Here is a 14,127-nt window from a genome sequence, read left to right as displayed (position 1 = left end):
ACACTTGACTGTTAATCATAGCCGTAATACTCTGGATCTTTCCCCTTTTCATAAACAATTCAAGTGAGCAGAATTTTTAAAAATTACACTGAAAATATGCATAAGTCAAACTATTACTTCCAACTGAAAGAAAAGCTGCAAGTTTATGATTATTGGAATTAAAATAAATTTAAATTGTTGTCATAGTTCTATTCTCATTATGCTAAAGGACCCCACTAGTCAGCTAGCTAGCAGCTAGTTGTGACAAGGAGTGAGAAATTTTGTTTGTTTCCATTGCTGTATCTCTTCTAGTACAACTCATTTTATCACCTTCTAATAATGGCCAGTTGACAAATAGTGATTGATTTGTCATTGGTTTACAACAATTAAGAATTCATTATGTAACTTCATGGGCTCGAGGAAAGAGTATATATAACTTTTGCATGGAATCTACTATTGGCACTATAATTTGAGATATATGACTATAGAGCATACATAACCTGTAAATACTTTTTTGTTATGTAATTTGGGTGTGATTGAGGAGTGAATTTATTTAGATACTAATGCTATAACTTACGCTATTATATTAGATGATATATTATATATATCGTATTATAATTTATGTAACTTCTGTGATTCAGTTAATGGAGTGAATAATAGGCAGATTGATTTTTTTTCTAATGTAAATTTTGAGGCAGCGGTCCTTAGTTTTGAAGAGGTGACTTCTAGTTGAGGTCATTCTCTCCAGAATCACTTTAATTGTTTATTTCATTCATATGCTCTTATGCATGATTCTTTGGGTAAATATATTTTCCCCAGGTAGAGCTATTCAGCTTATGTAGGACCAAGAATTTTATATGTAGTACAGAGTTGACAGAGTTATTTCCTAGAAACTAGATAAGAACCATGGACTTTTTTTTTTTTTTTTTTTTTTGAGACAGAGTCTCACTTTGTTGCCCAGGCTAGAGTGAGTGCCGTGGCGTCAGCCTGGCTCACAGCAACCTCAATGTCCGGGGCTCAGCGATCCTACTGCCTCAGCCTCCCGAGTAGCTGGGACTACAGGCATGCGCCACCATGCCCGGCTAATTTTTTGTATATATATTTTTAGTTGGTCAATTAATTTCTTTCTATTTTTGGTAGAGACGGGGTCTCGCTCAGGCTGGTTTTGAACTCCTGACCTTGAGCAATCCGCCCGCCTCGGCCTCCCAAAGTGCTAGGATTACAGGCGTGAGCCACCACGCCCGGCCAAGAACCATGGACTTTTGAGAGTTTTTAATCTGATTATGCCTTTTATATTTTGAATTATAGGAAAGTTAAAGGAGGGAATATTGATGTACATCCATCAGAAAAAGCACTCATTGTTCAGTATGAAGTGGAAGCTACCATTCTTGGAGAAATGGGAGATCCCATGTTGGGAGAACGGAAGGAATGCCAAAAAATGTAAGTTTTCTTTATCTGTACACATTTTGAAAGTAGTAACCCTTATACAAACTTTATACAAGTCTGATGTTATTTTAGTCGGCATAGATGATAAGTGATTATGGCATTCTTCCAGGCATACTTCATCTTAATGAAGGAGAGATTATATTAAACTATGAATATGGAATATATTCTAGAGAAAATAAGATTTTTGTAAGCTTAATGGGAACCGATTGAAACATATGTATTGTATTATAATTTATCCTATTTAGTAAATGCATATAATAAAATATAAACTACTAATTTGTTAAATCAATCATAAGAGATATGTTTATATGGAGTTTTTAGCTTAATTTAGAAAATGTATATTTTAGGGGGTCTTATGTTCTTCTTTCTTCCTTGGAAATTGCAGGAAGTAGTATGTCTTTCAAAAATTCCCAAACGGGACACAGACCTTGAATTCATCCCTTGAAAATCTAGTCCTCTGAAAAATGTTAGTATTAAGACAAGCATTTTCTGACTCAAGAGATTGGTCTTAGATCTCTTAGTATCCTACACACTTTCCTTCCTGATTTTGCAATACTTTGAGAAGTCCCTTGGGAACTGATCTTGCTCATTAGCCTACAGTTGTGCTGGTGATTTTCTTACCTTCCTCTCATAGTTTTGCAGAAATAGAGAAGGTCTGAGATTACCTAGTATTTTTCCTCAATCCTCTTCCTTCCATAAAAAAATTTAATTCAGGAACTAATTAGAAAAAATTTCTATCCTGTGTTTTGGTAGTATTAAGTGGCTGCTAGGAGTACATGTGGTAGTATTTTTAGCACACTGAAAAATACTGTATTTTAAGTATTAACATATAGTGGTGATTCTCAACTGGAAGTGATTTTTCCCACAAGGGACATTTCGCAATGCCTGGAGCCATTTTGTTTGCTATAACTAGAAGGATGCTATTGGCATCTAGTGAATAGAGGTCAGGTACTGTAAACATCCTACAATACACAGATAGCCACCTACAACAAAGAATTATTAGGCCCAAATTTCAGTGGTACTGCAGTTGAGAAACCCTGGTATATTGCAGCCTGCAAAGAGAAGCTTCTTAGTATCATATTAGGATCTCTTACTTGGTCTTCTTATTTGGTTTAGAAGGAGACTAAATTACATTAATAATTCACTAAAGATAATTGAGTCCTCTAGATAATACACTGGGTTGAAGAGAAATACACATTCATACACACATATACTGTAAATTCTAACTTGCATGCTCATACTTTTTTGTGTTCGCTTGTACTCTTTCTCTTCCATTTGTGTTTATGATTGCTGCCTGATTTTTACATTTCGAGAATGCGTGAAAGTCTCTTGAGATCTTATTTATTTGATTTCTAAAGAAAAGCTGGAATATCAGAGTCTTTGCCTTTAGAACTTCATACACACACATTTTAGTAGAGAAATTTAGTTTTTAGTTCTTCAGGATGCATTTAGTAGCCTTATTCTATTAGAATTCCATGAGAATATTGTTATTATTTGAAAATCTATAGACTTTTTAGACAAGGGATACATTCAGTAGTGTTAGCCACCTGGACAGAGTTACTACTGACTGTGGCTAGAGAAGAAGCCAGTCTGAAAAGGCTGCATACTATATGATTCCAACTATATAACATTCTGGAAAAGATAAAACTATAAATACAGTAAAAAGATTAGAGGTGGCCCGGGGTGCAGTGGGAGGAAGAGGTACAGCATAGGGCGTTTTTAGGGCAATAAAATGACTCTGTATGATACCATAATGGTGAATATATGACATTATCCATTGATTAAAACTCATAGAACTATACAACATGGAGTGAACCCTAATGTAAACTGTGGACTGCAGCTAATAATTATATATATCAATATCATTTTATCATTTGTCACAAGTTTACCACACTAATGCCAGATGGTAATTATAGGAAAAAATAGGAGAAACTGTGGGGCTACAGGTATAGGTGGGGAGTATTTGGGGACTGTACTTTCTCCACAGTTTTTCTGTAAACCTAAGGCTGCTCTAAAAAAACCTAATAAAATTTTTTTAAAATACATGTTTATAGAGTTTCTATTGTGCCTCTTTTCAGTCATATCTATTGAAACTTGGAGATTTCTCAATTCCTTATAAAAATTAAACATGAATAAGTCTTTTTAGAGGTTTTCTCTGAGTAGACCCTCCTTTCTATCTCTGCCTTCTGATATACAGCTGAAACTATATTAAGAACAAAGTCAACAATTTAAGAGACTTAAAGGTAGAAACAAAACCCCCAAATCTGTTAAAGAAAAATTAAAGCAAAGGTACAGGATATTGCTAGGGTTCTTGTTGTAAACATTAGAAGCCATTCTAGCAAGTGTAAGCATAAAAATAACTTATTAAAAGCTATTATGTGGCTCACAGAATCCTTCGAGAACCAGATTTGAGGCTGACTGTATAGTTGGGAGTAATCACTCCCCTGATCTGGTTTCAGGAGAAATCAGCTGCATCTGAATAATAATTTCACAAATGCTGAGTACAGGACATTTCTCTGAGCTCTCCACCCTACTCCTTCTAGTATCTTGATGTCTTCCAACAAAAGATAATTCTACACAATGGCTGCTTGCTTGTGCGGTTTTTGTTTGTTTGTTTTTTTAATCCTTGCATGGGAGCATCAGCTTGACAGAGTCTTTTGTCACCAGTTTGAGTCTTCGCTTTGAATCTAATTTTATGTCTTTATGTCTTCATAGCTATTCCTGGGTCATGTAACTAGGCAATTGTTTTCAGACACTTAATCTTTTCTTATTGGATTTCCAGTAAATGTCATGGGTTAAAAGGAGGGAGGGGCTGATTTTTTTATTGTTTTTAAATGTTCTAACCTAAGTATAAAATGTATTCATTTGTTCCTCAAAATTTCTTATGTAGGACTTAAAGCATATTTCACTTTTTTTCCCCCTTTACCTTCTGTTGTAATTGCCACCAGAGCAACTGAATTTGAAAACATCAATATTGGTCTTTTCCCTGGAAAAAATAAACAATTGTGGGTATGGTCAAGAAAATTATTTATTTGTGGCAGTATGTATTCTCATATACAATGATGACTAAAGACTTTACATATTTTACAACAGAAATACTGTTTCAAAACAGAACCTCTGAATATGCTGTTTTGCCTAGAAAGTTAGAAAAAGATTTTATGTTCCTTTTGTTACTTTGTCCAGCTCAAAGAAAATCAATGACTTGCATTTTTCTAAGCCTAATTATTAAATAATTATATTAAATATCTAATATTTTATTATATTCTAAAAAGAGTCTATGTCCAGGTACACATACACTCTATAATAATTTATAACATTATATAAATTATTTTAAAGTAGTGTTATTGAACCTGTCACTCAGATTATCTGAGTTGTAAAATTCTGATATACTTGCAGCATTCGACTTAAGAGTCTCAATGCCAACACAGATATAACTTCCCTGGCAAGAAAGGTGGTTGAAGAATGTAAACTCATTCATCCTTCAAAGCTAAATGAAGTAGAACAATTATTGTACTATCTACAGAACCGCCGTGATTCATTGTCAGGAAAAGGTAAGGGGAAGAATACCTGACTTTTTAATGCAAAGCCAGAGTTGTTTGATAGTTTGCACTTTTGCTATTTGAGTGTTGGATGGACTTCTTTTTTTTTTTTTTACTAGTTCTATGAATGAATAAGCAAATGAAAGAATAAACATATCAGTGTCCCTTATACTAGACTTTATATTAGAAGCTTCTACATAAAATAGTTTGATTCTTTTTCTTTGTGTGTGTATGTACATATATACTGAAATAAGGAATAAAAAAGGAAATGCCTATCATAATGATTATAGAATAAGAAAAAGAGAGAATTTGGGGCAGAAACCTGTTTTCTTTACCTCAACTAGACTCATATTTTCTAAACTCCTTATTTATATTTAATTTATAATTTGAATGGATTACTCAAGTGTTAAAAATATGTATCATATGCTTTAGACTATTTTAAAAATATAACTTTTTTGAATTTTTCTTTGGAAAATATTACTTTTTCATTTCTCAATGTCTCTATTGTTGCTATTCTCCTCTCCTCAATTCCCTTATAAAAGAACCAAGCCACTGAAGTATTAGAGCTAAGAAAATGATTATTTATAGAAGATATTTTCAAATAATTTAAACCAGAATTCAAAACAAAAAGATATTTAAATGGAAAGTCATCTTTAATTATTGAATTATTAGTTTCCCTATTTTATGGTATTTACAAATTTTACATATCTTTCAACATTGATGAATTCTAAAATATTCTTAATATATCAATTCTCAAGTTTTGATTGGACTAAGTAGAAAAATATAAAAGAAAATTTTCTTTGGACTTTTTTCAAGTTAATCATTCTCTGTCTATCCACAGCAAATGCCTTATGCCCAATATGTACCTTTACTAATTGGTTGTGAATACAATATATAATACAAATTATATGACCATTGTATATTTGTTGAATGAATTGAATCACTATAAGTCAAAAATAGGCATTTTGAACTTGATTGCTTCTAATTACCTGGCTGGCACTCAGTGTATACTGTTCTTTCTAATTATAAATAAGTGCTAGCTATGTAGATAAGGAAAATATCAAGAAAAATTTTTATTGAACAAATATTTTTATTGTTAAGATGTCTATAAATGATGAGAGAGAGCATCTTCAAATAAATTCAAAGTAAGCAAAATAAATTTGTATGTATTTATTGTGAGTTGTTCCATGTAGTTAAAATTGACTTTTCCAGTGCCATTTAATATAATTCTAAAGGCATTTAGAATAAAATATTTTTAAATTAGTAAAAAGCCTTTCACTGAGTTTTTAGGACAAATTGGTGTTTTTACCTCTGTCCTGGAAATTAGAGGAATATGAAAAAATTTCCATGTCATCATACATGTATAAATAATTAAAATCAATATTTTTCTCTATCTAGAAAAGAGTAGTTGAAAACATATGACATACTTTACTATGTTAAATATACACATCTTTTTAAAAACTATTCAATTTTTCTTAACTTTTTTACTTGGTATTCAATATTTCAAAGCCAGAAACCTGCCCTAAAAGTAATTAAAACAAAACAGTGATTATGTGATTCATTACCTTAAATGATTTTTTTTCCTTTGCTTAATTAAAACCATTGTCAAAGTAAATTATCTGTTTGAAGCAAAATTTAGCTGTTGAAAATATATGATTTTATCCAGAATGGCCGCTGTCCTCTGAAAATAATAAGGACTAATTCTATTATATGTATTTATTTGCTAATTATAGACTCAAAATTTTGATACTATTTTAACTTACTTTAATTCGCTTATATTTCTTAAATTTTTGAGCCATATCACTGAAGTATTTTTGGTAGTATTTTTGTAAAAAAATGAAATTATGCTATTAATCAGATAATTCAGTATAACAAATGGTTCAGAGTTGTGTTCAGCATCTTTGGATGCCTCTTTAATTTATTTGGGAATAAATGAGAATTAAATTAATACTAATACTAGTTAAAATTAAAATAACACAAATTAAAATTGAAATATTAAAATATTTGTCTTTTAATTTATGATCTTAATTTTACTTGTTAAAAAAGAATCAATTAACAACTATTCTTTATTTTAGCTTTTACATTTACCTGTCATTGTATTTCCTTTTGCTTTGTTAATTTTCATTTTAGTTTTATATTACCCAAGTCATATTTTTTCTTTACCTTATTGATTTTCCTTTTCCACTTTAAATTTGAGTTAGGAAGGGAAAGAAATGATACTTAGAATAGACAATTTTGCTTCCTGTTAACAAGCCTTGCTGTGTACCTTACATATCCAAAAACTTAACTGAGGAGAAAGTTAAAATTGCTACCTAGTATAACTTGGGGTTTAGTTAAAGATTTTATTAATTTATTCTCTCCTTGATATCCTCATTAGAACAGATAGATTATAGATGAGCATTTTTTATATATTGAAAAAAGATAGATTATTTGATCAATTATTTAGTTTTATTTATTTATTTATTTTTATTTTAGCATATTATGGGGGTACAAGTGTTAAGGTTACTTATATTGCCCATGCCCCTCTCCCCCCTCAAGTAAGAGCTTCAAGCATGTCCATCCCCCAAACGTTGAACATCTTACTCGTTGTGTAGTATCCCTAATTTAGCTAGAATTAAACTCAGCTGCTAAAAATAAAAATTATCCAGAAACCCTAAAAGCGAATCCTTTTTATTAAAAAAAAAAAAAAAATCTTTTTACAGAGAAAAAAGAAAAATCAAGCAAGCCTAAAGATCCACCTCCTTTTGAAGGAATGGAGGTAAGATTGTATGTATTCTGATTTAATAGAGCAGTGATTCCCCAACCTTTTAGGCACCAGGGCTCAGTTTCCATGGAAGACAATTTTTTCCCAGTGGGGGGAGGGAGAGGCAGAGCTCAGCCAGTGATTCCTGGCCTAGTTCCTAACAGGCCACGAACCTGTACTGGACCATGGCCCAGGGGTTGGTGACCATAGTAATAGAGGACTGATGATAAGGTATTGCCTTTTACTGTCAAATGCACACAACCACATTAATCAGTTACAGAATTTTAAAAAAATAATTGAACTTAAGAGGAACTTGATAAAAGTAGAAAATAAGTATTTAATTGATAAAGACAAATTATTGGTTGTGCTTTGTAGACATAATCTATTTTGATAAATAGGGTGGTAAAAGTGTTTTAAATATTCTTATTGCAGTGTTTTGAAATATATTTAATTTGTCATAGTAGATACAGAATACTTTGTATGACATTTAAGATACTTTATATTGCTAGACAAATTTTAGAGTTTATATACATTGTATGTTATGTGGTTTTATATTGGAGCCCTAGTACTCAAAGGTCTAAAATTCCCTTCAAAATTTTAGGGAAATTAAAAAAAAAAAGGCTATTATGAGTTCTTTGGAAATTTATTAGTTGTTATAAAGGATATACTGAGCACAAAATATAATTTCTCTGATCGTGGAGCTGTTGAGCATTGTTGAATGTTTCCTGCCTCGTCCTTTGTTTCAGATTGATGAAGTTGCTAATATTAATGACATGGATGAATATATTGAATTATTATATGAAGATATTCCTGACAAGGTTCGGGGTTCTGCTTTGATCTTGCAGCTTGCTCGAAATCCTGATAACTTGGAAGAACTACTATTGAATGGTGATTTATAGCTATAAATATTAAAAATAGAAAAATTATTCTAAAACATTTAAAATTTTTTTATAATAGAGGAATAAGTTAAAATTATACCACACTTAGGAATGCACATACTTTCCAGCTCTTTATTACCTTCCTTCTTATTCATATTTCTTAACATGAGAGCATAGTATCCAAATATTCTCTGGAGAATTCAAAAATAATTTAATTTAAACAAGGAAAATCAAGCATTAATAGTAATGTATCTTCTCTTTCTTCTATCCTGGCAAATTTTTTTTTCTTCAATTAAGATACAAGATCAAACTTTTGACATTTGCACAAGCATGTATACCATGTTTTTTATTAAATTAGAGTTCCAATATTAGTTTCTCTCAGTAGCACAGCAAAAGCTATTATCTTTATAATTTCATTTAGATATCATTTAATATCATTAATTTGAATCATTTACTTTGATATCATTTGATATCATTTACTTTCCCTAGAAGTGCATGGTAATAAAGAAAAAGGAGATATAAAGTTCTTAAAACCCTTTCCTCAGTAATACCACTATAGAATTTTTTTAAATGCATAATTTTCTGATCATACTTTCTCTAAATATAACATATGAAAGATGTCATTATTGTCTGGTTTGCCTCACATGAGAGAAAATACCTTTTTGGTTGTTGTCAAATTGCTTTTATGGAAGCAAGAGGGTATACCAGTAGTTTGTAGCTTGGAACACATATCCAAAAATCTGTGTAGAGAGCCGTAGTATAATACCAATATTCCAATTAGGAAATTTGTACATTTTAAGTATTTTAAAAATTATACAATTAAAATAATAATATATTCTTTTAAAAGAATTAGAATATTACAGATAGAATCCCCTTTAACTTTTACCCTGTTATACTGTGTTAGGAGTTTGAAGTGCATTCTTCTAGATCTTTTTCATACTTTGATGTATATGTGTGTATAAATTTTTTTCTGTATTAAAATATGTAGTATTGCTCTATGTGAATCTTTATGTTAATAGTATCACACTTCTTTTTTGGAATTTTTCTCCTTATAGTAATGTTTTGAGATTAAATGTATATAGATACATATAAACATAATTAATTTTAAACTACTTTTGATAGTAGTTTAAATTATACTTTATGAAGTTATACACATTCTTTAGCCATTTTTTAGCTAATAGTTATTTGATTGTTTCCACATTTTTCAGTAGGGTTGAATGAACACTTGTGTACATGTCTTCTTATGTACAAAAATAAAAGTTTCTTTAAAGTATGTACACAGAAATGAAGGTAATATAGAAATGCAGGTCATTCTTATAAATCAGATAGAAGAAAGGAATACAATCAGAAGTATATTTACATTGTCTTTTTTATTTACCTATATAGTTACCTTTACTGGTGTCCTTTATTTCATTGTATGGATTTAAGTTACTATCTAGTGTCCTTTCATTTCAGCCTGAAGGATTCCCTTTAGAATTCCTTGTAAGGAAGGTCTGCTAGCAAGAAATTCTCAAATTTTTGTTTACCTGGCAATAATTTAATTTTCCTTAATTTTTGAAGGACAGTTATGCTGCATATAGAATTCTTGCTTGACATGAATTTTTTATCACTTTTTACAGCACTGTTATTATGTTAGCACCTTTCCTTTAGCAATTTGAATATGTTATCTCACTTACTTCATGTCTCCATGGTTTCTGGTATGAAATCATCTGCTGCTCTTATTGAGGATCCCATACTCATGTTACATGTTAAGTTGCTTTTCTCTTGCTGCTTTCAACATTCTCTTTTCCTTTCATTTTTGCCAGTTTGACTGTAATATGTTTAAGTGTTGATATTTTTGAGTTTATCTTAGAGTTTATTGAGCATCTATGAGGTATAGAATAATGTTTTTCATTAAGAAAAACTTAGGAAATTTTTGATCATTACAGATGTTTCTTGATTTATGATGAGGTTACATCCCAATAAACCCATCATAAGTTCAAAAATACTGTAAGTCAAAAATGCATTTAATATGCCACTAAAACCCATTATAAAACAAAAAATTGTAAATTGAACCATTTTAAGTCAGGGACCACCTGTATTTCATTAAATATTCATTTTGTTCCTTACTGTCCTTCTGGAACTCCAATTATATATATGTTACTATGCTTGTTGGTACCTCATAGCACTTTGAAGCCCTGTTCATTTTTGTTTCATTCTTTTTTCTTTCTATTTTCTTTTTTCTTTCATTTCTTTTTTCTTTCAGACTTTGTAATCTCTATTGACCTGTCTTTATATTCATTTATTTATTTTCTAGTTCACATCTGCTGTTGAGACCCTCTAGTGCATTTTTTATTTCAGTTACTGTATTTTTCAACTATAGAATTTCTGTTTGGATTTCATTATAATTCATATCTATTGATATTCTTTGGTGAAACATCATTTTCATACCTTTGTATACAGTCCTTTAATTCCTTATATATGGTTTCCTTCAGTTCTTTTAATGTATTTATATTAGTTGATTTAAAATCTTTGTCTCATAAATTTAACCTCTGAGCTTCCTCATGGGCATTTTCTATTGACTGCTTTATTTCCTGAGTGTAGTCCATACTGTCCTGTTTCTTTGTATGCTTCATTATTTTTGTTGTTCAAATAACACCATGTGGCAGCTCTGGAAATCAGATTCCTGCTATCCCTTATTCTTGATGTTGTTTATTTGTTTTGTTAGTTTCCTCGATTAATTCTGTAAAGTCTGTATCCTTTGTCTATGTGGCCACTAATGTCTCTGCTCAGCTTACTGGTCAGCTGATGATTGGACAGAGATTTACTTAAATCCCAAACAGTAAGTTTCTCAGCCTTTGCTGAGGGGCTTGGTGTGTGTGTTAGGGCACATCTTTAATGTTCAAGCATGAAGCTTACAAGACTTAGCCTTCACTTCCTGCTTGCACATTGCCTCAAATTCAGCTAGACATGAGAGATTAGGGCCTTCTGAGGTCTTTCCCTGGCATGCACACATCCCTGTACCTGTCTGTGGCCTCCTAAAGTCCTAGAAATATGTTTGATCTTTTCAAAGCCCCTGTGAATATCTCATTTCCCAGTTTTTCCTTTTTAAGTTTTTTGGTCAGCTTTTGTTAACTCCAGTTGGTAAGGCTGCTTCGGGCAGCTGTGGTGTTGTCACCAGTAGTTTTCAACAGATGCCATCAGTACGAGGCTGTTTTCACAAGCAATCTCTGAGTCAGGTCAACTAAAAACAAACTCTGAGAATGCCGCTTTTTATCATATATTCAGATACGTTAGAAAGGTAATAATAGTTCTCTGGGATGGGGCTTTTGGGGAGCTCCAGACTCTTCTGCCCCCTCCAGTCTTTGCTGGCTGCTAGTTTTCACAAATACCATTGTCGTGATGCGTTGGTTTTCAAGGCTATCACAGAGCTGCACAGAGGGAAGGAATTAGGCAAGTCGAAATGCCACAGAGCTCACTGTTCTTATCAAGATTCAGCCATTTTTCTTGAATAAACACTATGTGAATTGTTGATAGCCTTTAGTTAATTTCCAGAGTTTTGAAAAAGGTGATCTTGACAAGTTTTATCAGTTTTCTCATTCACCTATAGAGGAGTAGATTTTTGGAGTTCTTTAATCTGCTATCCTGGAAATACTTGGCCCTGGAATTCATTTTTGTGAAAGGTGGGAGGTTAGAGATGTAATTTTAGACTTTTTTCATATTGGATAACCAGTTGTTTTAACCTAGTTAATGAGTATTACTTCCTTTCTCAAGTATTTAAATGCCTTTTCTACCATATGTTTGCCATTCTTTTATCAAAAACATACTTCTTAAAAATTTTTTCTGTGGTAGGTACTGTTCCATTAGTCTATTTGATGATTTCCATACCAAAACCATACTGTTTGTTCTTTTGTTTTATTTTGTGTTTTGACTAGAGCTTTAGAATACGCAAGATAAATGCTCCATGTTGCTTTTTTTCCCCAAAATTGCCTTTGCTGGTTTTTTACATTTGCCTTCTATATCATTTTGAGATCACTTTATTGTATTCTTTAAAAAATCATAATGGGATTTTGATTATGATTGAATTCAATTTATAAATTAATTTTGGGTTGTCTTTTGACCTTTTATAAAGTTTGTATTTTAGTTATTTCTTAATAACCTAGCTATAATTCCTGTAACAGTATTTTTATTGAGACATTATTCTATACTAAAGGAGAAAAATGAAATAAAATTTTATAAGTAGGTCACTAAACCTATGCCTAAATTCATGACATTATGTAACAGTATTTCTATATAGAATAGTATTTTAAGAAATACTATTTTCTCTGAATTATAATGGTCAAATGCCTTTGAGAATTACAGGATTGAACAAAATTAAGCCAGATTCTTTATTAAGTAGGATTTTTTAGAGCCTTTGCATTTTAATGTGTATTGCATACTTATTTCTTTGACTACAAAATAATTCTGTTAAAAGCGTATACTGTTTTGGCCAGGTGCGGTAGCTCACGCCTGTAATCCTAGCATTCTGGGAGGCCAAGGCAGGCAGATTGCTCGAGGTCAGGAATTCAAAACCAGCCTGAGCGACGAGACCCTGTCTCTGCTAAAAATAGAAAGAAATTAATTGACTAACTAAAAATATATATACAAAAAATTAGCCGGGCATGGTGGCACACACCTGTAGTCCCAGCTACTCGGGAGGCTGAGACAGGAGGATCCTTGAGCCCAGGATATTGAGGTTGCTGTGAGCTAGGCTGATGCCATGGCGCTTGCTCTAGCCTGGGCAACAAAAGTGAGACTCTGTCTCAAAAAAAAAAAAAAAAAAGCATATACTGTTTTAATGCTTTACATTGTGAATGTGAATAACATTGTGAAATGCTTTTATAGACTGTCTTTTAGTTTGCTAAAAAATTTATCACTAAGTATATTTGTAACTAAAATAGTTGATTCTTGTTTTATAATCTGAATGGCCAGAAAGCTCAAATGTGGAACATTTTCCTTACTGTGATAAATACTGATGGTGCAGTTCATGAAGTACAGTAGATCCCAAGTACCTATAAAAGACAATTATGCTTTCTATATTTTAATATTCAGATATTTTATTTTAATTATTATAAGACTTGGTAAGCCATATACCAACATTAATTTGAAACCAGTCTTATTACTTGATATTTAAATAATATATTTATGTATATTATTTAAAATATATTTTAAAGTTATATATTTAAATAATATAAAGTAATATATATTTATTAATATATAAACATAAAGCAATGCATATTTAAATATTACAAAGTAATATATATGTTTATATGTATATAAATATAAAATAATGTGTATATTTTTATATATTTAAATATAAAGTAATAAGACTGATTTCAAATTAATTTTCATTAATCAATTCATTGATTTTCAATTAATATATTTTATTTAAGTAAATATAAAGTAGTAAGACTGGTTTCCAATCAATTTTCATTAATCAATTCATTAATTTTACTTAATATATTAATTTTCATTAATCAATTCACTAATTTTACTTTCCTTAAGGTAAAAATCTAGCAGAAAT

At 31.0% G+C, this 14,127-nt stretch overlaps 1 protein-coding gene across 4 annotated transcripts in view; it reads left to right on the top strand.

Moving 5' to 3' along the window:
- Positions 1–14,127, top strand: part of KIFAP3 (kinesin associated protein 3) — a 157,478-nt gene that overhangs the window by 34,273 nt on the left and 109,078 nt on the right. For all 4 annotated transcript variants that reach the window (XM_076000373.1, XM_076000374.1, XM_012763635.3 and 1 more), the window contains 4 exons: positions 1,288–1,419; positions 4,822–4,976; positions 7,667–7,722; positions 8,454–8,595. In XM_076000373.1, the coding sequence (XP_075856488.1) occupies positions 1,288–1,419; positions 4,822–4,976; positions 7,667–7,722; positions 8,454–8,595 (485 nt within the window). The remainder of the gene's footprint in view (positions 1–1,287; positions 1,420–4,821; positions 4,977–7,666; positions 7,723–8,453; positions 8,596–14,127) is intronic.

The sequence above is a fragment of the Microcebus murinus genome, chromosome 2 (assembly GCF_040939455.1).
Source record: "Microcebus murinus isolate Inina chromosome 2, M.murinus_Inina_mat1.0, whole genome shotgun sequence".
Taxonomy (NCBI): Eukaryota; Metazoa; Chordata; class Mammalia; order Primates; family Cheirogaleidae; genus Microcebus; species Microcebus murinus.
The sequence above is the reverse complement of the archived record's forward strand: the minus strand, read 5'-3'. Positions and strand labels throughout refer to the sequence as shown.